A 25,936-nucleotide genomic window follows, 5' to 3' on the forward strand; every position below is an offset into this window, starting at 1 on the left:
AGAAGGCCTCCTGATAATAGGAAAGAGAAGGGCAGGCCAAATGTAGGAGAACAGGTGGTGAGACCAAACGACAAAGCCACCTGCAAGACAGTTTATGTGAGGTAGGACGCCAAAAACAGGGAAGTAAATTCTTGTCCCGTAATCAGTAGCCATGTGAGTATCCTCATAAAATTATCTACGAAAATCTCCATGTCAGCCTTCTGGAACTCAAATATTTCATATGTCTGCTTTTAATTTATAAAGACTTTTTGGGTCATTAGTCATCATGGCTAAATGTATACAAATTTGCACTTCTAATTCTAGAAGATATACAAACTACCATTTTTCTTTATCATAAAAAAAGAGTATTGCCTCCTTGTTTGCCTCTTTTCTCTATGCTCATCGTAAAAGTTTAAAAAAATCAATGACTCAGAGACTTTATCTTCAAATAATATGAATTAGAGACTTATAATTGGCAATGGCCTAAAATGTTTTCACTATTTACTAATTGTTTATATTAATTAAATATAAATAATTATACTATACTTATAAATAAGTATAAATTATAAATTAATTATCTATATTTACAAATATTTTAATCAAAGATTAAAATTATAATGTAAAATGACCTTAGCATAAGAAGTACTTAATCGCCAGCTAATGGACTCAAATTCAAGAGTTCAACAGGAATAGATGAAGAATACAGTATGAAAAAAATTAACTTTTGACATAAAAAAGGAAAAGTACGTAAACAGAGCAGGGGAGCAAGGGCTCCTGGCTCTTATAACTGGCCAAAGCCAGTTATAAGAAGGGTGTCCAATCCATATTTACATAAGTAAGATGTCACAAGATTCTTGAAGACATGTAAATTGAAATCACTCAATTCACCTCTATTATTTTTTTCCTTTGACTTGTCTTCAAGTGGCCTGGAAATTCTCTAAGAGATTGTTGAAGTATCTTCTTTTCCACTCCAAATACTTCATGTCTCAAGAAATCCTCTTCACAGTTGTCATTGTTTCTACACCCAGATGCCTTTTCAACAATGCCTTTGCAAGAAGTTTCTATGTGTGTGGATGAGTGTGTGTGTGTGTGTGTGTACGTGTGGGTGTATTATGACCATATTTACCTGAGCACGCATCTGCCCTCAGATTCCTTTTAGAACACTATCATCTATGGAATACCTAGGAGAGGCAGTCAGAATGGAATTAGAAATGTGAATCGAATTTAAGAAACAGGTCAGAACAGAAAGAATGCCTTGGAAATCACTTATGTAAATGAATGAGCTGCCACCACGAGAATGGATCAGAAGGCAAAGAAGGAGTACAAAGCAGAAAAAGTGGGGCCTCGATAATTGCAGAGTAGGCTGCGAGTAGATCACAGAAATTACTGCAATAAGTCATACCACAGAGGCAACGTCACAGAGTGGCCAAGAGAGCAAAGAGAATGCATACACCAGTGTCCTAGGACCCAGAGCTTGGAACACAGTGTGAAATCAATGCGTGCTATTGAATGGAGGAACAAAGAATAGAGAGTCAGCTGAGAGGACGCTGAGGCAGAGGGTATCGACTTGTGATACAGGGGAAGTCATAATAGGGTGTGTCAGAAAACAAGGCCTGGGGAAGCCGAACAGGTGAAACCAGAGCGTTGTTTACTCCCTGCAGAACGAAGGGACTCAAGAAGTATAAGGAGATTTTAAGGTGAGCCAGAAAGATGCTTATCAAAGAAACCGGATTCTGACATTAGACTCTATAGAAACCAAAGAGCTATGCCCTCAGGCGCATTTCCCTAAATCAAGACCAATAAATGTACTCTTTGTTTGGTTGGATGAAGTGAGTGTGTGCGTAAACCACTGAGGAGGTAGGGGCCAAAATGTTGTAACACAAGCAACTTCACCATTGAGTTAAGAGCCATTTCTTTTCCTTGGGGCGCGCTGCATTTTGGTTTTGGCTTCTGTTTTTATTGAGCTGAAGCACAGCTTACAGCCCTAAGTGTGAATCAGAGGAAAACTGTCCCTTGGAATCTGTGAGGAGATCCTTGTTTGAATCTTTCTCAAACCATTGGGTTTAGAGTCAGCTGTTGACTCCAGGCTGAAACTTCTGGAAGTGAAACACCATTGCCCAAGATGATGTGTCATGATACACACAGCAACACCATTGCACAACATCTAACTTCCTCAAGCAAAACCTGGCAAATCTGAAGTGTTCTATGTTTTATGAAAAGATAAAAGAACAGACGATTTTAATGATTACGTGATTTAAACTATTTACATATATGGATACTCACCACCACTTTCATATAAGCATCTTTGATATGCCAATGTTGAACACAGGGGACAAATAGCCCTTCTCAAAATCAAACACAAAACATGGCTTAACTTCCATATCCCTTCTCTTACTAGTAACCACTTGACTATAAAAGTCATCTTAATTTCCCATTGCATTTTAATAGAATATTCATTGAATCCATAAGGAGTAGATATACAGCAATACATAGAAACAAACCATAAAAGCCTCAATTGTGATTTTTTAATGTAAAAATATTAGACAAAATAACTTTGGAGGTATAAAATCTGGAAATTCAAAGTCATTTCTTTAATTTTAAGAATATTTGCATTAAATTATCAGTAACAAATACACTCTTACATTTCAAGTAGCATGAGATATATACATTTTGAAAAAAGTAGACTACCCAATGTTGAAAGTAGTGTTACCACTAACAACCATGGTTCTTGTGTTATGGGATTTGTGTCTGTTAAATTAGACCACAGCCTTCAGGTAGGACTATTTGGGGCTATGGATAGCCTGGACAGTCACCTTTGATATGAACCTGGACTAGCTGTCATTTATTCCAGAACATCTCAAAGCAACTGTCATTGTTAAGATAAACTTCAACATTGCCATCTGATTGGAAAGCAAATTTTCCCCCTAATCGTTGGCACAGAAAACTAGCTGAGTTCAAATTGTCTTTAATGTCATAAACCTCTTAATCCCATCATTACTGGTCTCTTCAAAGGCCACGGTTATATTTACAATGGCCCTGGAGCTCTTCATTCTGCTCCCTCTCACACACACAAACACACACAAGGTCACACAGCAGATAAGACTGGAGCTAGGATTTGATTCTCATTTCTTGGACCCAAGCACCCACGCTCTTTCTCTTATACTGCACTGCAATATTTCAGAGTAGCCAAAAAAGGCGTGAAATTACCATCATACTTAAAAATAATCTTTGCTGACAAAAATACACATTTAGAGATCATTAATCTATACTACTGAGATAGCCCTTTAAAGTTTCTTAGTAAACTTGGGAACCTGATAAACACCTTTAGCAAAATATATGCTGAAAAATGAATGCAATCAAGAGACATCCTATACCATCACAGTATCTGCCAAGCTATGATCATCAATAAAATGGGTATCAGCAGGTAAGTTGTTGCTGAATTGCTGGTTCCGCCTGGGATGGAAGATGAATCCTTAGCATACCATCTCCCAAAGAGAGACACTGTCAGGATAGGCTCGGATGGTCCGTTCTTGTTCACCAAACGCCCATCTTGTAGTACCTAGAGAAACAGTGGGAAAAGTATAGTCAGCTTGATTAAAATATGCATTGCAAGCAGACTAGTGAATACAAAACAATCCTAGATGTCATGGTTGATCAATAGCTCCAGCTTGGTAGGGGTGAGGGGGTGGGGGGAACAGGCAGGACAGGAGGGGACAGCCATTTTACATGTAATGAAGACTAGAGCCACCGGGCTCAATATCTGAGTTTCAACAATCAAATGTAACCCTTAATGAAAAGTCAAAAAAGCAGCAGCAACGAAGATTTATTGAGTCCAATTATGTGTGAGGCAATCAGGACCCACGAGGGTATAAACCACAGCCCTCTCTCAAGAAACTTAAAAGCTAAAGGTGAAATGGAGCGGATACTAAGCATAAAGAGAGAAATCAGTATATTAGTATATTAGAGCGGGAAAGAGGTAAGTGCTTAGGAGGTCTGAGAAGGAAAAGCTGGACTGGTCTGCTTCCCAGAGCAGACACGACACGCCACAAGAAGGTGCAGTTAATGAATTTCTCCCTGGGGCTGTATGACAGAAGACATCCTGGGAATTGGAAATCAAAGCAGCAAAGGCTCGTTCTGAGACAGAAGTGTGTGTGACAGGTCTAGCAACGTTCATTCTCACTCCAGTCTGGCTAGAAACAGGGTGCATGTGCTTGCGAGAACAGAATGTTAAATTTCCAAGAACTTGAAATATAGTAATTCTTGAAACCAATCACGCTGGGAGTAAGGGGTCAGTATCCAGAGATGCGAGACAGCAGGACAAGTTCTGAGAACTGTTAAGAGTTGAGACCTACAAATACTATAGGGTTAAGCACTTACCCTTTTACTCTTTTGTATCATTCTCTAAATGTTCCCAACTGACTGAAACCATTTGAGATAAAAAATTTAAAACAAAGAAAGGAGGTAGGTATGTACTAATTTTTTCATGGTCTACAACTCCTCACCAACTACCACCATCCATCTTCTTAAAATACTGATGTGGTTCAGAGTGATAGTGAAATGGCATATCTGGCTCTGGACCTTTAGCCTGGTCTGGAGAACTCTACCAGCTTTTTGTCTTTCTCCCATGGATGAGACGCTTTGGGGAAATAAATGCCCAGTCCCACTCGAGGATAATTTCTCAGGGAGATACATTTCTATGAGTACACGATGTGGGGGAAAGTGTCAAAATAATACCTAGACAACTAGACTGTGCTCAGTTTAAATGGCAGGGCTTACACGACCCCGTGAGCACCAGTGCTGCCAGAACCCACGCCTTCCTCAGCTCACCCGTGTGAGCCCTGCTCTCTCTCCTCTCAGCTCCTTAAGTGGTCCCAGATATTTTCAATTCATCTACGCTTATTTGTGCCACCTTTCAACTACTTGATTTCCGTTCCAGATCCCTCACTTCAGATCTGATTTTCTGCAATTGGCATTTAAGCTTTCATTCCAGCATTTGCTCAAGAAATTTCTACCTAACCAGGTTCTATTAGCAGCCAAAGATTCCTGTTCTCTGGGTGTCCCAGCCTTAAAGCCATACTGTATGTTAAATGGTTGGTTTCACAGAATTAAATATTTTTATAAATATAACGTATTCCAATCTGATAATACAGGCAGACAGAGATTTATGACCATAAGCAATCTGCAGTTTTAAAGACTTTCTTGCTAAATGCCTTAGATAATTAACTTAGATCTTATTTTTCTTTTACAGAAAATGCAATGACTTCAGCCCAGTTACTGAAGGCTGCCAGTGTTTGCCACAGTTCAGAGAAGACATTAAGGTTCAGACTGGTGGAGTGTGTGTACGTATGTGTTTGTGTGTGTGTGCAGGTGCTGATATAAAACCGCAAAGTCTTAATTCTAATTTGAGGCCAGCTTAATTTGTGAATTAATTGGTTATTGCCACTATAATGTGTGAAATGAATATCTGATTTTCTCCACATGTGAGAAAAGAAATTTAAAAATCTATAAACAAACATTTTTCAATGAGTGGCGCCTTGAGCTCGTAAGTTCTAGTTATCCTACCGTTATTCCAACAAAGTGTCCTCATTTTAGAGTTGGTTGCTGTAAATTGTAAAAATGGCCACAAAATGTTCCCCTCCTTTATCCGTGCCCTGTTGCAATGTGATCTTACAGCTCTTCCCGCTGAGAGATCTGCATCATTTATTTCTCCACCCTGTGAGGCTGCACTGGTCACGGGACTTGCTTCGGTTGATGAGAACATTTGTAAACATGGTGCAAGCAGAGACTTGAAAGGAACTTGCCCATGCAGCTTTCTTTGTTGATGTTCTTGGTCTCCTTCAACTACCATGTAAACAAGCCCAAGCTTGCCTTAAGACCAGAGACCACGGCGGGGAGTGGCCCCAGTCATCCCACCTGCCCACGACAAGGCCTCACAAACCAGCCAGCCCCAAACAACCCACTAGCTAAGGGCAGATGTGTGTCTGAGCCCAGTCAAGACCACCTGGACACTGTTTCAGACCAGAAGAACAGCCTGGCTATACCCAGTTCACACTGCCAATCACCAAATCTAAGGCTAAGGAAATGGTTATTGTTCCAAGTCATTAAATTTTGAGGAACTTTGTTGCATAATGAAAGTTAACTGATACAACTGTTGCAGCCTGTTTCACCTGGCTTCAGAGAAGAGCTCAAACGAAAATACTCTTAAAATCCTCCTACCTCAAATTTTCCAGGTGACAGGTGAATTTTAGTAAGTAGCACTTCTGGAATGACATACTCTGTTCCAAATGTGCCACTTAAGGAGAACATTTCAAATCTTGTAGAAGCAGTTTCTACCGGCCGCCCACAAGTTGTCAAATTAGTAGTTCTGCATTTCAGCATTGTGCACACCTATGAGGAACAGACACGGATAAAATACCATGCTTTACATCTAAGTTGCTTGTACTAGGACTGTTGACTCAGTTTATAACCATAAGAAAGCATATAGTTTCTCCATTTGTTGAAGAGATTTGGATCATGTTTCTTATAGTTAACCGCTTTATTAGAAATGGCAAATGACTTGAGAAGCAACCCCACTTCCTGGGCAACAAGTGGACTGAAAAAAAAGAAATCTGTTTAGAATTAAACTTAAACCACTAGTTTGGCATGTCAGATGATGGCACTTGGCCCCAGAGAGTGGAGGTCCTTGGGCAACAACAGTACTAGTGCTAAACATTGACTAAAACTTGACCATCTCTTTTTCCCATCTCCTTTTCTTTAGGAGAAGGCAGTGGGGCACAGAGTATAATAAGAAAATACAAATTGCACAGTCAACACCATATAAAAAATTTGCGTTTTAAATATTTATCATTGAAAGGGAATAAAATGACCAGGACATCTGATTACAAGAGAAACTAAGATAAAAGTTGTATTCCTACTCATTGATGGTTTTAATAGTTAAAACAAGACTATTTATACTCAGATATGTCAGCAAAACTACTTAAGGAAGCCTTATTGAAGTACACTACAATATGTAAACTAGTTCCTTGGTCTAATAGAAAATCATCATGGTCAGGTTAATAATTTTTTTTACAAAATTGCTTGCTCAAAGCAAGCAATCAGATTATACTTAACTCCCATTGCAAATATCATATGATTAATCCCAAAGCATAGGGGTGTGTGTGTGTGTGTGCATGCATGTGTACGCATGTGTGTGGGTGTGTAATATAGGCAATGCCTGGAGTTGTGCCAAGAAAAACCATTTGGCTCCCTGAGATAGACACAAAAAGTTACCCTTTTCCCTTTAGTGACACCTAAATGCTCCCTCTCACTTCAGCTCAAAGTACCTGCCAGTACTCTTTTCTCCTTCGGCCGTGAAGTCCTGAAAAAGCTCCCAGAGCATACACTTCATCCTCTTCCTTTCCTAACATCCTGTAGCTTAAATGACAGCAGAGATCTTTTTGACAGACTGTAAGGTTTCCTGCATTTTCAAAAAGTTCTGTGAAGTTGAAAGCGTCCCGGGAAATAAATGCCCGGAAGGTGTTTTTCTTTCCTGGGAATGGTCTGATGGTTGTGGCATGGGCACTCCAGTTCACAGCTGTTGGGTAGGCAGGAGAGTCTCGGGGATGCGAATCCACTTCCACAAGGAGGAGCTTTCCCGACTCTGTCTCCATGTCATGGTGGTATACTTTGGGAGACTGTGGTGCATAGATACCGCTGCCTGTGAACACAAGACAAGTCTTTTTGAAAGGAAAACAAAATCCTCACCGCCAGTTCCCCCATCAGAACTGGGCATGTGGTCATGTCACCTCATCATTCACGGGAGACAGCACACAGGCTGCTAGTGACACTCAGCACCTAAGGACTTCTATTGTCTGTTGGAGGAAATTAAAATAGATGCTCAATGGTCTCATTTCAAATAAACTTTGAATATAATAGGATTATTCATTAGCATTATGGACCATTAAGCCAAATATAAAAATCTTTGTATTTGGGAGTTTCTGAAAGGTAGGGGAAGGTAATACAAAATTCTCTCCTGTTCCCCACTGTGGTGGTGGTTGTCAAATCCATCCAAAAATTTTTCAGTGCTCCTCCCTCCGATGGGTAGATCTACTCCCTCCACTTCGACGGCAGGCTGGGCTTAGTGACTCACTTCTGCTGAATAGAGCATGGAGGAGTGGCAGTGTGTGACTAGTCATAAACAGCAGCGTAGCTTCCGCCCCACCACCACCGTCCTTCTCTCTGTCTCTCTCTCTCCTCACTGGCTCTGGAGGAAGTCAGCTGCCACCCCATGAGGGTCCATCACACAGCCCTCTGGAGGCCCAAGTGGCAAGAAACTAAGGTCTCCTGCCAACAGCCACTGAGGAACTAAGGGATCCTGCCAGGAGCCAGGAGAGGCAGCTACCCTGGAAGCAGACCTGACGGCCCCGGTCAGGACTTCAGATGACTCCTAGCCCAGCTAACAGCTTGATGTAACCTGCAGAGAGAGCCTGAGCCAGGACCACCCAGCTAAGGCAGTCCCAAATTCATGACCAACAGAAAATGTGAGATAATAAAGGCTTGTTGTTTTAAGCCACTTTTACTTTTCACTTTTAGGGTAATTTGTTACACAGCAACATGTCAATCACACTCTCCTCTGCTCTTTGCCAGTGTTAGGATCTTGTTTACGTCCATGCTTTGCCACTTACTGGCTGGTAGCTTTTGGCAAGTTACTTGCATTCTCCGTGTCTCAGTTTTCCAATCTGTGAAATTGGGATGATAATACCCATCCCGTAGTGTTTTGTGAGAATACATGAAATAATACACATAAAGGTCTTAATATACCATAGCTGTCATAATCAGCTTTTCTCTCTGTAAAAGACTGACAAACATAGTGAGGAGTCCCAACAAAGAAGTAAAACATGATGGCAGGTTATGTCCAAGATATTAGCTTCTCCGCACTTAGAAGTACCCTTGCAGACCTCATCTGGTCACGAATTACCTGTCATATTCATGTGGATATTGTGGGTGTTGGCCGCAAGAAGATTAACTCTCATGCCCACAGCCCAAGCCGAGTGGAATTCAATAGCTGTCAGAAGGGGCAAGACATTCATCCAAGCTGTGGGAAACAGGATGGTATCCACATGGAAATCTTTCACCAGGGTGACAGCAGGATCGTGGAAGAAAATATCAAAGCACGTGAAAATGCCAAACCTTCCAAAGGTGGTGTTGAAAGTCACCAACTCGGGCTTTTCAGGGACATCAAACTGAGGCTCAGAGTAGAGGTGGTACTGTAATAGATGAATAGGAACAAAGCAGGGAAGGCTTGTTTATTGAAGCAACAATCTGTAAAAACCCTCCAAAGTTGGTAATAGATCTGGCTGTGGTCAACAAGAGGAAGCCTATAGGAAGTGCATGAATCTATGATTGAAAGTCAATGTCCAAGGAAAGCATGGAGAAATATAGCCTCTCTCTCTCACTCTCTCTCTTCCCCTACCTACCTTGCCCCTCTCTCGATGAGGAGCCAAATAGCTTCCTGAAAAGTGGAGAAGCTTTTTTATGTTTCAGTATCAGGGAAATCTCTGATACCTAGAAACATACAGATGCACAATAAATACCTGTGAATCGGATACAGGATGCTACCTCCCTCTTTACAGCATCCCATCCAAAGTAATCTGGGGGACTCTTATTCAGCTTTCAAAATTCCTGTTGCAAATGAATGTTTTATTTAATTCTCCTGGATTCCCTTCAGGAAAACTTGAAAAACTACCCTAATATAAGAATCAGAGTCAATAGTTTAATAAAATGGTTTGCAAAGTAAGGAATGCCAAGGGTTAGAAATAAGACTATTAAAACTTCTCTCTAGATTTATTTTCTATCTAAAAAAATGAAAGAGAAATTGAACTTTACTAGTATTTTTAAGAATTGATTGACAAAAGTACTCTGATTGGGTCCATGCGTCAGAGGTCGTGGGGCACGAATCGTCTCCGAGGCACCCTGAGAGGAGAGCGAGGCCCTCCACTAGGATGAGGAGGACCACAGACTCCTCACTAGCTCGCCCCCTCGCAGTGCGCTCTGCCACCCTGCAGTTTACCTCGGCCTGGGTAAGTGGGTGGACCAAACTCTGCTACCAGTTTTACTAAATCAACACTCACAGATGGAAGAATAGCTTAAAATGATTCTTGCAAAGAAAGTGCATTAAAAGATGATACTCATAATATAAACATAGTCTCAAAAACAAGAAAATGGGAGAGCTGACATTTCTATTCCTAGTATGAGACACATTTTTGAGGAGAACATGAAAGTTTAATTACATACGAAAAGTTGTCAAAACCTACAGTTATGGAGAAAACTTTTTGAAAGTTGAGTTTTATTTATAAATACAAAAATTTGGACTTAAAATTTTCTTCTGATTGGGGTATATGATCAAAAACATTTGAAAATTACTCATTTAATATCACTCCTCTTGACTAACGCTTATATATTAACTGGGACTTTCAGGAGATAATTTCTCCACTCAAAAGATTCTGAGGCTATAATTTAAGATGCTGAGAAAAATATGGGGGAGGAAGAGGGACATTCACATTGACCTGCACACCACATGTCCATTTAAAAGGCCAGCCTTTCTCTCTAGCCAATTAGTATAAAATTAAACTTCAGGCTATTTTACTCTTTCAATTCAGAGGTTAAAGTAAAAATTTTATGATTTGGCCTTAAATCAATTAAGAGGGTAACTAAATTAATTGGTGTAGAAAATACATAGAGAGATCACTTTTGTGACCTGATAGAAAACAGGGAAATTGACTCCCCTGAAACTGATTCATAGAATTTGGAAACATCTTTGTGTCATTTCAATATTAAATGGTATCCAGATTAGTCATTTTAGTATCTTCTGTGTCAATATTTAAATCACTTGTTTTATATATGCAAAAAATTTACCTCAATCTTGGACTATTACAACACCTTTCTCACAAGTCTCTGCCTACATTTTTATCCAGATTAGTTTTCTTCTAAAACGTCATTTTCTTTACTGTCCCTTTTAAAAAAATCTCTAGTGACATCATATTATATGGGGAATGAAGGTCAAACTCCTAAACACAGCATCCACCACTGTCAGAGCAGGCTCCGTTTTACACACCCAACCCCCTTACCTTATGGTAGCGTGCTACCAGTTTCCCCTCCGCATCATATACCACATTGGTGTTGTATTGATAATAGCCATTGGGAGGACACATGGAGTTATGGCGATTACATGGCTTCTTGTCCCCCATATTTGCCAAGACATAGATTGAGTTGTTCTTGGCCAGGCAGCTGAGTCTTACTTGTACTGGTGTGTAACCAAATCTAAATCAAATTTTAATTAAGACATATCAGTAAGTCAGACAGAGAAAGACAAATACTACATGATATCACTTACACGTGGGATCTAAAAAAGTGGAACTCGTAGAAACTGAGTGTAGAATGGTGGTTACCAGGGGCTAGGGTGTCAAGGAACTGGAAAGATGTTGTTTATTAAGGGGACAAACTTGCAACTAATAGATAAATAAGTCCTGGAGATCTAACACACAGCATAGTGATTATAGACAACAATACCATCTTATAAACTTCAAAGTTGCTATGGGAGTAGATCTTAAGCGTTCTCACTACAAAAAAGAAATGGTAATTATGTGACATGATAGAGATCAGATTTAAAATGTCACATCTTATACTTAAACCTGACGAATTTTTCTCCACATCGTATCTCTGGCTCCAGCAATTCATCATCCACTCTCCTTGATCATCCGTGTCACCTCTCTACTGAATCATCTCATCAGCATGCAAATATGCTCTCATATCTCTCATCTTTAAACAAATAAAATAAGAACCTCTCTTGACCCCACAAGCCCCTCTAAATTAATGCTCCATTTCTCAGCTCCTCTTACAGTAAAACTCCTTGAAGAAGCTGGCTATCTCGCTGTCCCCAACTCATCCTCCCCCATTGTTTTTTGAAGCACTCAAAGCAGCTCCCATCTCTATCAACCCACCAACAGCTCTTAGCAATGCCAGTGATGACCTCCTCATCTTACCTGATTTTGTCCTACTTACTTGCAGCACTTGACACAGTTAATTACCCCTCCTCCTGGAAACACTGCACCTTGCTCATTGGACCCCACTCTCTCATTCTCCTCCTCACTGGCTGCTCTTCTCCATCTCCTTTGCTGGTTCCTCCTTCGTCTCCCCTAAGTCTAAACATTGGAATTTCCTAGAGCTCAAGCCTTAGATCTCTTCTCTTCTCTAACTCACTCCATAGGAGAACCCATCACGATGTTAAAAGCCATCTATATTCAGACTCCTGATGTTCCATCTCCAGCCCTAACCTTGTCCTTTCATGCCAGACTTGTATACGCAACGGTCAGGTTGACATCTCCACTTGGATGTCTGAAGGGCAGCTCAAACTTTAGAGTCACAAAACTGATTTCCTTATTTCCATCCCAGACTTGTTATTCCTTCACTGCTCTCTATGTCTGTAAATGGCAATTGTATGCCTCCAGTTCCTCAGACCAAAAACTTGGGAGTCACTATTGATACTTCTCTTTTCTCATACCTCCCCAAACAATCTGGCAACAAATCCTGTCACCTAAAACATAGCTATCATGTGGTCACTTCTTTCCACCTCCACCTCTTCCATCCCAGTTTCCGTCTCCATCAGCTCTAACCAAGACAGTCACAAGAGTTTCCTAAATAGTCTCCCTGCTTTGCCACTGCCTGCCTAGTCTTTTCCCAATACAGAAGCCAGAGTGGTCCTTTTGAAACACGAGTCAGATTGGATCACTCCTCAGCTCAAAGCCCTCCAGTGTCTCCCCGTCTCACTCAGTGGAAAACCCAAAGTTCTTACAATCAACTTCAAGACCCAACATAATCTATATCACTCGCACAACATGGCACCTTTCTGACAGCATGCCACAATTTCTGTCCCTTGCCAATACACTGAAGCCATAGTCACTCAAAGCTCTGTAATCAATCCAAATAAAAGAAGAACCACAATAGGTCCTACACCTCACTCCACCCAAGCACCCCATTCCCCCTGTTCTTATCACCATATGACATTCTATGCAAAACCTGAGTTTGTTTACATCTGACTTCTCCCTGTAGAACATTCAAAAGCCGCAGAGATGGTGGCAACTTGTTTTTTAAGTGATGTATCCCCTACTCCTAGAATAGTATCTGGCACATTTTAAGTTCTCAGTAAACAATGGTTAAATGAATGAATGAAGAGATTGATGAATTAAATGTGACTATATTGGTGATGATGCAAACCCATTTTCTGTCAAAATTTGCTCCTTCCACTCTAGGGCTATGAAAGAGCTATTTATTAACCATATGGAATAAACCTGTCCCCTTACCTTCACCCAACCTTCACTAGTTTTCATAGCTAGTGTGATCTTTGACTCAGCCATAAAAGACAACATATTTTGTTTTTAACAGGATAGTCAGAACTCAATCCTACTGTGAATGAAAAACAAAATGAGTTGTCCCAATTCTCAAAACTTCTATGCAGAAAGACTCTCCAGCTATTGGCCTCTCTTCCTACACAAAAGAAAGTTTCACGCAAACACCATAGAGAGTGTCAGCTCAAAACACGAAGGATGGGAAGATGGAACCTTCCACTATCACAAAACCCATGTTCTCCTCTTTGGGTAGTTGATCTCTCCTGAGCTAGGAAAAGCCATTTCCTGATAACTCTTATCAGAATAACGAGGGATGCCTAAAAACATGTGGTATCCATAATCCTCCAGCAAGAACATGTAGAGGAATGTTTAATAAACTTAACTGGAGGTAAAAATGTGAGAGAAAGTATGAGAAGGTAAGAGAGAGGGAAAGGATCTGACAGGTGAGAGAGAATGAGGGTGAAAGAGTGAGAGATCTTTGACTGCAAGTACAGAAGTGTGCAATCTGTACCTAAAAAATTTAATCTTCAAGTCTTAGTAGACAGTGTGATTTACATATTAAACTTACACTTAGATGTATTAAATATTTTATAATACAAGGTTTCTAGATTTCACTTTCCTTGGAAAACTAGCTTGAGAAGCCTAGGAAAATGCAAAGTTTCAAAGCATAAGGTCTTATGATTCACTAGCGAGTACATAGTGAGGTCTTTCTGCCTGGGAAGCGATTCTGGAACAGAGACTCCATAAAATTGCAATATATTACCTTCCATAGAGACCTTGGAGTATTTTCCAAACACAACCCATTATCCTCCTCAGAAATTAACTTACTAACTGGTATTCACGAGATTCTCTTCCCTTAGTTTCTAATCCCCGTAATAAATACCCTACTACATACTTTCTCCAAATTTAATAAAGACATTCAATAATAAATGATTGTTAAATGGTATCTAAGTACAATTTTTTTAATCTAACCAATGCCAAGATAAATATAATAATAACATACACCACTTACATGATAATTCAGGATTTGTCATTTTGCTGTGGTGAAGGTTCGTATTTTAGAGAATTACAGCCCTTTTGCACAAACAACTAGGATGGTTAAAATACCTGTTGGAGTCCTGACACGGAATCCAGTTCGCCTGAGGGTCCGGGACGTCCTCCAGATAAGGGAAAATGGTTTCCCTGGTAAATGTCCAACCATAAAGGGCATCTTCTGGAGTCACAATGATTTGAGCACCCTGTTCAAAAGACGTCAAATCAAAACGATTTCTCCACGTGTAACGTAGACAATCCAAAACGCCAATCTTCCACTGGCTCTCATGCCCCTCCCGTAAATTATGATTAGCAAAAAGAAAAGAATACCTGCTTTGCTGCCTGCTTAATCGCTCTCTCCAGAATATCTATATTCTTGTTCATGAGGAGCAAGGCATCGTCCTGAGAGACAGGTGTCACTGTTGTTTTTGGCAGTATGACGGCGTGTTCATAAACTGCAGCTATGAAAGTATCCAGGGCCCCAACATGCAGGATAATTACGGCAAAAACAGCCGCAGAGGTTCGAAAAGAGGAAGCAATCATAGCCAACGTCTAGTGATTTCTGAAAGTTAAAGTAACATTCATGTAATATTTATAGAGGGAAACATTTATGTAATGCATGCTTGCCAGCTACTGGGCTCTTATTTCATAATCTTATGAATGTTATGCTTGACCACTTTGAAGGAAAATAAAATTGCAGTTCAATGAACACAATCAAAAGGTATTGTAAGGACTATACAACATGTACCATTGATGAGATTTGATCTCAAATTTCAAAAAAGCAAATTCAAATATAGTACAATTGTCCTCTTTCATTAATAGAAGGAAAACAGTGACTAAATTAACTTCCACGTGAAAAATCATAATACAACAAACATTTCGTTTATTAAGTTACAAAAGCTAGGAAACAGTTTCTTTCTGTTGTATTGAATGATTTACATTAAGTTTATTTTTAGAAGAGGAGAAAAATTTTTAAATGTTTACTACTAGGAGAAGGCACTACAGAACAATATTAGGAACAAAATTCATCCAAATCCACGCTCCGACTTACCTGTTAAAGACAAAAACCGTGCACTCCCTGAAGCAAGCTTTCGAGTCTGGTTTGTTCACTGCTGCACCTTCAGTGCCCAGAGCCCTGATTCTTCAGGTGCTGCTTCTTGGTGTCTGGTCAGAGGAGAAATCAAGAACCTCTCCTGAGGGAGCCCCAACCCTCAGGGGACTGAGCCTCCTTACCCCCTCCCTCCCTCCCTCCCTCCCTCCCTCTCCCTCCCTCCTTCCTTCCTTCTTTCCTTCCTTCTTTTGGAAATAGATACAAGGGAAGGGGAGGTGTCTCGGGCTGGTGATCACAGAGATCGTTTCTGTTATAACCCAGATAAGACGTAACTTTCATTTTTGTTAGAGGCAAATAACCACATAAATGAGTCTCTAAAAAAACACGTACATTATGTGATCTCTGATAACCTCCTAGGACATCCATCTTCTCCCTTTCCCTGTCTCAATCCTACTGTGCAAGGGTTTCATTATTTTTTTAAAAAATCTGAGTTTCTTGGTAAAAGCCATTCAAATACTTTTAGACAGCATAGAAGAGTAGAAACATAAATACAATTCTTCTGTGTTTTGCCTTATACTAAGATAAAATTCTTGGTCAGGGTAAGGTCTAAGGACTGTAAATAAGCTCTTCTCATATTTTCTGCTTTGACCAGAACTTTTTATTAAAGAAATAACTTCTTACCTCTATAGAATAGAAAACTGAAAATAATTTCTAGAAAAATCGTCAAGTCCTTTAGTGGAAAACGTGAAGCAATAGATATTTTGTGAATTTTGGGCAGATTGTATAATAGATTATTATTATGTGATTATACTGTATAAATAGTTTGTATATTAGTATAGGTCATGTGTATAGAATCTATTTTTATATGGTAGATTATGAGTGTATTTAGGGTTCAGAGAGCATGTAACTCAAATGCCCACACTTTACAGGACAGAAATCTGAGGCATAGAGAGGCAGAGTGACTTGGAGCAGGTGTAGTACTTCTCATTCCTGATTCCAGAATCTTCCCCTGACACCCAAGATATCATGCATGTGTCTGTGCTCTGGTTTAATGTCTGCATCCAAGTGTCTGAACATTTGCATCTGTTAAGGAACCCAATTAAAAATGATCCCCTTAAGGACACCCCAGGTGGATCTGCTAAACCTGAATGAAGATTTGACACAGCCGATGCCCAGTGAAGACCCTTAAGCTCTTCCTCCTCTGCAAGTATAATTTGGATCATGATCTGCTTCCATGTGACTTAATCTCACCAATTAGCAACACTTCATTATCTCTCTTGCTTAGAAGGAGTCGGCTAAGCTGGTGAAGACAAGCTAATATCTTTACTTTTGAGGGTAGGGGCAGACACAATCACATCTGTCTTTCACATCTCAGTGTCCCCAAATTTCCTGGATGTTTTTCTCTCTTTGTGGCTATAAACGAGAGAAATGGTGTTAATTAGAGTCTTTTGGCTGGACGGGGAAGGGGCAAATGGCTTCTGATGTGAAGCCAAGAAGACCAAGCTCCCTTTTCTCTCTGCGCTATTTCAAAATTATTCGTAAAAATTGAGAATCTGAGTACAAAGGCAATTGCATGGAAGAGCCAGAAGTTAGTAAATGAAACAGCAACTTCAGTGTAGAAAGATCCTTAAGACATAAAGAAAAACACTTTTCAAACACTTCCCATAGCGGGAGCTGATCTTCTTTTAAAACTTCAGAAGTAGAAGACCCAATTCAGGACACAGAAGGTCGAGAATTTACATTTTCATGTTCATAAAGGTGACTGGTTTAGTAAGGTTTACCTTCTTCAGTTTAACTCAGTTATAAAATGACGTTACTTTGCCACAGGGAACATTGATTATAATTCACTGCTAACAGAGCCTACTTCTAACTTATCATTGTGTGATTAACAGACTTAGTTATAAGGGTGAAAAGTTAAAATCAATTCAAAATTAGATCAAAAAGTCACTTTAAAGAACAATCATAGCTCAAATACTTGCTTCTAATTGTGAATCTGATCATCTCGGAATAGTACTCAGTTGGGCCAGGTTTTAAGTGTGTAATAAGTAAGAAGAGTAGAAGTATACTTTCTCCTTTGCACCCACTTCTTGAACTCCCATTTCTCAGGTGATCATACCTGCTCTATCTCCTTCACAAGGTTATTGCGAGAGTCAAAGACACATGAAAGTTCTCTGTAAGGTTATAATGGGATGACAATAATTAACGAAAATGCATGACAATTTAGTAACGTAATCATGCTGACTGCTTAATCTCATCTAATTGTTAGGCCCACAGAACTACTACTATTCAATTAAACAAATCTAGTCTATTTGGGGTACTATGCTAGTGAACTGCTGGGGATGAAGTGGGGGACAGGGTACCTGGGCACCAACTCCTGGATCATGCCAAGCTGGGTATGGCAGATACACACCCGCGATGCAGTGGAGACACAGCAAAGACACCAACAAACACAGCCACAGGATGGTAAGGAGCAGCTCTGGGCTCTGACACACACTGAAGGACTTCCCAGTCTGGCCTCTTTCCAGATATGAAATGACAAGTCAGTGAGTTGAGCAATGAAGAGTTGGAAATAGCACACACAATTGTTGACAGCATTTCCTTACAGGCAGCAAGGATGACACATCAAAATAAGAAGAAAAACAGAAAAATCAGGCCCCTAAAACTATTTTCTCTTGCTACTATATACCAACAAAAGGATGATACTGTATCCAAAAAAAGTATTTAGTAGTGAAAAGCAATGTTTCTGTCCCTGTCCCCACTGGAATCTTGAACATGTCTTCACCAAGATTGTTTGACTCAGCCTCCTTGAAAGAGAATATCTGCTTGGGCAGAACCAGCCTGAACCTTAAGCACCTTTTGGTGCCAGTTCCTACCTAGGTGAGGCGCTCCTCTAGATGTAGACCTGGACAAGTGTTCAGCTCTTCAGACAGGTAAGGCAACTGAAACCAAGAGAAAATCCGAGCCTAATGAAATGCCATGTCCTGGCGTTCCCTACTGGATGGAAAGGGTTGTGCCACAGGAAGATGCCAAGAGTCAACTGTTTTAGACCCACAGCAACAGCAATTTCATGTGATTCAACCTACACTTCTCCTTTCTGCCCCAAGAAGTTTAGGACTGTGGGATGCTGAGCTGCAAAAGCCCCTTTGAACGGGTAGCATGCTCCCACACTGAGGGCCCCCACTTCTCAAAAGAAAAAAAGTAGCAAGCTCTCTTGATGATTTCATTCACAGATCATTAACTTAGTTCTGACACAACTCTGCCAAAAGTTCATAGCATTCACCAACAAGAACGTTTAAAAATTCTCCTGGTTGGTGTTAGAGACTGAATGTTCATGTCCCCCCAAATGTTGAAACCTAACCTTCAGTGTGATGCTCTCCAGAGGTGGGGCCTTTGGGAGGTGATTAGGTTGTGACAGTGGGGCCCTCAAGAATGGGATTCCTGAGCCAGCCCTGATGGCCTAGTGGTTAAAGATCAGCCTCACTGCTTTGGCAGTCCAGATTTGCTTCCCGCTCACAGAACCACACCATCCATCTGTCAGTTGCCATGCTGTGGTGGTGGCTCACACAGAAGAACTAGAATGACTTACAACTAAGATATACAACCACGCACTAGGGTTTTGGGGAAGAAAAGAAAAGAAAAATGAATGGGCTTCCTGCCCTTATAAAAGACCCTTGCCCCTTCCACCAAATGAGGACACAGTGAAAAGATGGCTGTCTATGAACCAGGAGACAGGTCCTCACTGGACATTGAATCTGCCAGCAACTTGATCTTGGATTTCCCAGCCTCCAAAACTGTGAGAAGTACACTTCTGCTGTTTAGAAGTCACCCATTCTATGGATTCTGTTACAGCAACACAAACAGACTAAAACAGTTGGATTCAAAGCCTTTGGTAAAGTAAGGATGATACCACAACTGAAATAAGTTCAAAGGCGCTGGATCAAAGTCACATGTTTCTTTACGTATGCAGTTGTAGAGACATGCATTTGAAAGCGTAAGATACAAAACTAAAACTGAAATTTCAGGTACTTACGGGGAAAAAAATGAACAGATAGGTTAAAAACAGACAAGTGTTAAGCTGTGGTACATTTACTGCTTTGTCGAGCAATGCGAGGGCATCTCGAGAATTCACCTTGTTCATTTTCAATGAGCAAGAAAGCAAAAACCATGTTCGAGACCCAAGGCAACTACTTACAGGTTCTGTCTGGGTGAAACCCTCCCCTCCCCTCATTCCACCTGCTTTCCTCTTTCCAAGGCTTCTGGCCCCTTCAGTCACCCCAAGCTCCTATTTCAGTTTCCTTTCTGGGTGGGTAGCAGCCGGCCAGGATTCTGCCCCTCAGGCCCCAGCAGAGGATGTATTTGTTTCATCCTAGCCTGGCAACTCTGACTTCTGGGGTCTTCTTTCAAGCAGTCGCAGACGCGAGGTAACACAGGCCAGATAGAATTACATGATTTCTACCGAACAATGACCAAATGGCCAGGAGAAGTAACAGAGCGGTAGAAGCTGGACATTTTCCATCCCTCAAGGCCTAAGTTGACTCTTCAATTCCTGTCATACTCTTTCTCTTCAGCACTTTATTCTTCTACTGTAACACAGATCCACTCTAGAACTTTCCTCCATAGAGATAACTACATCTGCATGTTGCATCTAATTACTGGTAACTCCCCTGGCATGACTTTTTTCCCACTGTGGTAATGAGTCATGATGGTGTCAGGCAATGGTTAAGGATATGGACCCAAAGCCAGAATGCCTGGGTTTCAACCACTTCCTCGCTGTGTGACCATGAACAAGTTATGTCCTCTTAGTGCCACAGCTTCCCTCAGCTGCAAAATGGTGACATTGTGTGCTGAATAATTTTTGCCATTATTATTATTGCTTCATGCCCACAAGATGGGGGCTCTGTTGTGAGGGCAGTGCCCAGTGCAGCTTTGACCCAGATCTTGAACTCTCTGGTCAGATGCCCACCTGTTCTTGGCCACTAACTTGTTAAAAGAATGCCAGTTAGTTCACATTCTCTAGTTCTCCTTGTTCTGTCTCTTTCCACAAAGTTGCTCACGTTTCTCCTCTTCTATGTCAACCTGACTTGAGTGGGTTCTCCTGGAATTATCAGCCTAACGTCCATTTCTGCTGGGTAACCCTGACGGCTTTTCCTCCAGCTGTTCCCTAGATTCCCCCTGGGATCACTGGCTCTCACTCTCTGCTTCACGCATCATTGCATTTTTTTAAACCTCACACACAGACAAGATAAACTTACCAAGAAACTGGATCCCTCATACATCGCTGTAGGGCATGTTGTGAAACAGCCCTGGCCACTCTGGGAAGCAGCTTGGCAGTTTCTTCACAAGCTAATCTCAGCCACGCCCCTCCCGGGTGACGCAGTGAGCACACCCTCCTGTTCCCTGCTCTGGAAGAGGACCATGGGACACTGTTGGTGAAGAATTTCTTTATGAGCTGTTTCTTCAGTTTCTTATTGGCTGGGCCATTAACCAAAGTGGCTATATGCAAAGACAGAGAAGAAAAGCTGATGTCTTACATTTATCTGCTTTGAACACCCCAAATCTGAGTCTTACGCCCCAACTCTGCTAAGTGGAATTCATTTATACGGAAGATCGGTTAATGCGCAGTATCTGTTTGGAAGTGCTCGCTCTTCTGAGGCCACTCACCAAGTCCTGAGAGCTGTGTTAGGACAAATTCACCAGCTACAGGAAGAAGAAGCTGATCAGATCTTCCTTTCTCACGCGGTTTTTTTCAATTCATAATGCTGTTTTATCCTCCGGACTGTTTCTTCTTTCAGAAAGTTTGCAGTGGCATGCATATAACCTGATGCCGCAGCTTCCTGACGGTGAGATGACAGCGTCACCTCCTCGTGCACATCCGTCCTTGTCCTCTCACTCCTCCTGTTGCAGATCTAGAGGCTGGGCCTAGCTCAGAAAGGGACTCCGCAACAATCAAGTGACTGCTCCTTCTCAGACGAGTAAACGGAAGAGGCAAAAGCAAACCGGCAATAGTGAGAAATGAAGGGGAAACCGCAGAGGACGTGAATGTAGCTGAAAGATCTGAAAGTATAAGAAGGAAAGGTGTTAGTGAAATGAAATGAAACATTTATCTACACTGCTTTTAATTCTCCTATCTGAATTCATCCAACAACTGATTTCATGGCTGTCACTTTTGAAATATATACTAATGTGATTTAACTGATGTGGTATTCAAATTTGTCTTGAATGACAAAAACTTTAAAAAGATAATAATGGTCCACTTTTTGTATTTATCATGCTATTGTTGACCATTGTCAACAAGAAAATCACTTTGAGTTGTTTATGTCAGTAGTGATGATGAAACCGCACTAAACTGGAAGTCATAAGTCATTACTGGACGCCACGCCCTCCCAGATTGTCTCCCGATAGGCACCACAGCAAATAAGTTGGGATTAGAGGCGGAGCTGTGGGTTTTCTGAGAGAAGCTAGTGCAAATATTTTAAGAGTTGCAAGTTGTTCCTAATGAAAGACTGAATAAACAGGCTTTAGTTCCATTTGTCCATACTTTAGGCAACATTTTATTTTTTCTGTCTAAACACGTTGTTTCTAAGCCTTACTCTCCTATGGGTTTATTTAATAAATTGAGGATATATGACAGCAATACCAAAGGAAAGACAGCTATCATAGCCCCTGGAGCATCCCCATTTGATACGATTGTTTGTAAATAAAAGATATCTGCTTCTTCACTTCTCATTTATTATTGCATTGAATGAAAATCAGTTGGCTATGTCAGCATTCATTGTCCACCTCTTTTGCCAGCTAGGTTTGAGAGGGTATATTTAACACATTTAAATCTTGGTATCTTAATAAGCAAGTAATAAAATATTTCATTAATATATGATATTTATTGTCCAAATCAAATTTCCTATGTAAAATAAATGGATTATTTAGGGAAAAAACTAATCAGGCAGCTACCATACACTGGAGCAGTTGTACTCCTGGGCATTTATCCCAGAGAAACGAAGACATATTCACACAAAAACCTGTACATGTTCATAGCAGATTTATTTGTTATTAGGATAAACTGGACCCAATCCAGATGTCCTTCAGTGGATGAAGAGTTAAGCTGTATATCCACGCCATGGAATACAACTCGGCAATATAAGGAAATGAACGATCAATACATGCAACAATGGGGATGGATCTCAAGAGCATTACGCTGAATGCAAAAAGCCGATCGCAAAAGGTAACACACTATGTGAGTCCATTTATGCAACATTCTTGAAATGACAAAACCAGAAATGGAGAACAGAGGAGTGGTTGCCAGATATTAAGGAGGGAGTGAGGGTTAGAGGGAAGTGGGTGTAGCAACATGGTCAACAGGAAGGAGGCGGATGTCTATCCCCCTCGACTCCACCAATATACCCTGCTTATGACAGCGTACTGCAGCGGTGCAAGATGTCACCATTGGGGAACCCGGGGAAAGAGAACGGAGGATCTCTGGGTATTATTTCTTACAACTGCATGTGAATCAACAATTATCTCAAAGTAAAAAAAGTTTAATTAAAAAAATTTGTGATTATTTGCCCTTTTTATTCTTCCTTTAGATTTATCTGTACATCATATATGTATAGGCTGCAATATGATCTTAACATAAAAGATACCTTTTACTTATTATTATTATATTCTACATCCAGTCTCATTTTTAAAAAAGGTGATTTTAAATTGGGCACCTTTGATACATGTAGAATAATATATAAAAATAAAAACACACACACAGATTTCCTTTGATAGTTTTGACCTACCTTTTGGTTTCACTGTTCAAAGTTCCTCTATCCTTTCTCATAATTTTAACTTTTTTTGGTCATTTGTTATAATACTTCAAAATCATAAAATGAGGAAGGGGCAAAGCTGGTTTCGTACAAAGCGTCTTTAAATACACTGGTATCCGCAGCACGTACCGACGGCAGAGCGCGTTGGGAAGGAGAACAAAGCCTGGAATCTCTGCGTTGACCTTAAACAGTCAACAGCGCTGGTAACGGGGATCAGCTGGCTGTCCTGAGCGACGGCCGCCGGGTGGGGGCGGTGCGCGCTCGCGGTGCTTTCGTAGCGGCCCCCGCGCGGCAGCAGCGGAAACTGCAGGTGTCCAGCGGCATCCTCGGCCCCTGGGCGGGGGACCGGCGCCCCGCGGGAGCCTGCACGGAGCAAGGAAAGGCGCTGGAGAGCGGCCAGGGCGATTTAACCAGGGCGATGGAGGCCTGGCCCCTTCTGCACCCACAGGGGTGCAGCGGACCGGGGTCACACTCCGTCCTGCTGCCGCTCTGGGAGTGGGAGTGGGGAAGGGGTCACAGGCCGCTGTGCGAGGTGTGCACTGGACCACGCTCTCCGGAGGTCTTGTGAACAAGGGAAGCATCGGGGGAGAGGGGATGAAGAGTTCATGGGATTTGTGAATACTCGATTTTAGCAATTTCTGCCAGTCTTCCTAAATGGTCATAGTTCCAGTTTTCTCCATCGTCCCCGACCTTGGTATTGTCATCCTTGTAATTTTTGTCCTTCTTCTGGCCTCAAAGGGCATCCCATCATGGTTTAATTTACCCCCTTCAGGATCTGTTTGGTTCCTAGTCTTCCACATCTCACTAAGAGGCACAGCGATCCACACATACCTTCAAGCCAAAAGCTGGAAGTCATCCTAAATGCCTCTCCTTCTCCCTCCACATCAGCAAGTCCTGTTGGTTCCACAACCAAACACAACCTTTTCTCTGCATTGCCACCACCACCTCCCTGGTCCAAACCATTCATGTCTCTCTCAGAATTTCTGAAGATCTCCCTACAACCCCGCTAATCTGCATCCCCAGTCACCGGCCGCCTGCAGACCAAACGACCTTCCTGAGATAGGAACGGAATTCTGGCATCCCCCACTAACAGGCTGCCTTCTCCACACACGCCACCATCTCATCTGACATGTCACACCCTTTTGCACATGCTGGGGACTGCTCAGCCCTCAGAATGACTGCCTCCTCCTCATTCTTCAGACCTCAGTTGAAAAATTCCCCCTCCATGGAGAGCCACGTCTACCTTAGGACCCCACACCCAATCAACCCCAGTCAGTTACTCTTTCTTATCACCATGTCTTTCCCTTCACACCATCTCTGTAAGATAATTAGAGATTATGGTATTTATTTACAATTTGTCTCTTCTACTGGAATAAAAGTTCCATAAAGGCAGAGATTGTTTATCCTGATCACAGCTAAAGCTAAAGCCCTAGCAGCAAGCACAGCGTCAGCTCAGAGAACGCATTCAATAAATATTTTTGAATTAATGAGAGATAAAATCATTTCTTCTATTTAAAAAATGGTAAATGTGGCTACTACACCATGTAAACGGACCAGGAGGGATGGGAGTTGCACAGTAGAGATTCACTCACTTCCAACAGCAGCACGGGTTTCCACGAAGTCAGAGCTCTCCTTCCTAACAGAGAGCAAGCTCCTGGGGGATGACTCGCTCTGCAAACGGGATATATCTACTAGGAGTATGTTTAAAAAAAAACAGATGGTAGAACCGAAACAGACACCAAGGGAAATGAATGAGGTTATACCAAGCATTGTTTATAAATCCAGATCATAATTCAAAGTATGTTACAAAAATGGAAGTGTTAAGAAATGTTATTCTTGTTGCTTTCCCGCAAACAAAATTCGTAGAAGAGCTGAGGGCCAGGGACTGCTCTAATTTTTGCATAGGAGGCTGGAATTTTGTCTTTTGAACCAGAATAAAAATCTCTTGATCAAAAAATCTTTTGAGAAAAGAGAAAGCACATCTTTTAAAAAAACTTATTTCATAGCAATTATTTTGTATATTTTGAATCACCTTTCTGTAATTTTTAAGCATATCAAATCTATTCATTTCTTTCCCTGTTAATAAGAAAAGTCACATTCACAGAATCAGTGCACGTCGAATAAAAAGTAAAGAGAGGAAGCAGAAGACCTAGAATCAGTAACATCTTCAAGGCCAAGTCTAGGCCCTTAAAAACACCAACGTTTGCTGATTTTCAAGTATTCTTCTCATACTTCATGTTTCAAATATGGCTAGTTCGGTAAAGCAGCTTTTCAGGACAACAGTAGGTGCAGCCCAACACAGGATCATCCAAAAATACATGAACACGTCCACGATCCTGGTGTGGGGTCCATGGAGTTTTGTGCGTAAAATTAAGAAAACCCTTCCAACTTTGATGTTCCAGGCCAGGAGTGTGCATCTCCCTCCCCTGTAGCAACCCGGGACTCTTAAGGCTGGCTTTCATCAGGCAGGAGAGCAGCTCGTTCCCCGTCTGTGCCAAGGATGTTTTGAAGTTTAGATCTACATCGAAGGAAAGAGGAGGAGAAACTCAATATTTCTCATCTTTAGAAAAAAACTCAGTCCCCTCATCTCTACCCAACTGTGTCCGTAAATGTGTCTACCAAGTGAGGAGGCTCAGAGTACCCAGAAATCTGCTGACGGGAAGAACAGATGGAAAATGGTGTTTCTT

At 41.2% G+C, this 25,936-nt stretch overlaps 2 protein-coding genes across 12 annotated transcripts in view; both read right to left on the reverse strand.

Annotated features, from left to right (window-relative positions):
• Positions 1–2,484: 2,484 nt before the first annotated feature.
• Positions 2,485–25,266, reverse strand: LOC103557081 (pantetheine hydrolase VNN2). 7 transcript variants are annotated; one of them, XM_008529427.2, is made up of 12 exons: positions 23,223–23,468; positions 21,106–21,498; positions 20,697–20,937; positions 17,855–17,961; positions 15,445–15,557; positions 14,724–14,955; positions 14,469–14,599; positions 11,085–11,277; positions 8,936–9,224; positions 7,302–7,675; positions 6,196–6,366; positions 2,485–3,538 (listed from the first exon to the last, which is right to left on the reverse strand). In XM_008529427.2, the coding sequence occupies exons 6-12, from the start codon at positions 14,934–14,936 to the stop codon at positions 3,356–3,358; spliced, it is 1,554 nt and encodes a 517-aa protein (XP_008527649.2). In that variant the 5' UTR covers positions 14,937–14,955; positions 15,445–15,557; positions 17,855–17,961; positions 20,697–20,937; positions 21,106–21,498; positions 23,223–23,468; the 3' UTR covers positions 2,485–3,355. The 7 variants fall into 7 exon arrangements, with proteins under 7 accessions (XP_008527649.2, XP_008527647.2, XP_008527648.2 ...); XM_008529425.2 differs by having other exon boundaries at positions 17,805–17,961; XM_008529426.2 differs by lacking the exon at positions 17,855–17,961 and having other exon boundaries at positions 20,697–20,846; positions 23,223–25,266.
• Positions 25,002–25,936, reverse strand: part of SLC18B1 (solute carrier family 18 member B1) — a 38,133-nt gene continuing 37,198 nt past the window's right edge. For all 5 annotated transcript variants that reach the window (XM_008529424.2, XM_008529423.2, XM_070557197.1 and 2 more), the window contains exon 14: positions 25,002–25,767. In XM_008529424.2, coding sequence (XP_008527646.1) covers positions 25,762–25,767 — 6 coding nt within the window. In that variant the 3' untranslated portion in view covers positions 25,002–25,761. The remainder of the gene's footprint in view (positions 25,768–25,936) is intronic.

This window comes from Equus przewalskii, chromosome 9 (assembly GCF_037783145.1).
Source record: "Equus przewalskii isolate Varuska chromosome 9, EquPr2, whole genome shotgun sequence".
NCBI classification, from domain to species: domain Eukaryota; kingdom Metazoa; phylum Chordata; class Mammalia; order Perissodactyla; family Equidae; genus Equus; species Equus przewalskii.

Bases quoted from the DNA above. Each gene is read 5' to 3' on its own strand.
- LOC103557081 (XM_008529426.2), bottom strand. From the start codon at position 14,936: ATGATTGCTTCCTCTTTTCGAACCTCTGCGGCTGTTTTTGCCGTAATT. The intron at 14,600-14,723 runs GTATTCTTTTCT...TCTTTTGAACAG, and splicing joins TTAAGCAGGCAGCAAAGCAG to GGTGCTCAAATCATTGTGAC. The intron at 7,676-8,935 runs GTAATTCGTGAC...TTGTGTTCACAG, and splicing joins TATCCACATGAATATGACAG to GCAGCGGTATCTATGCACCA.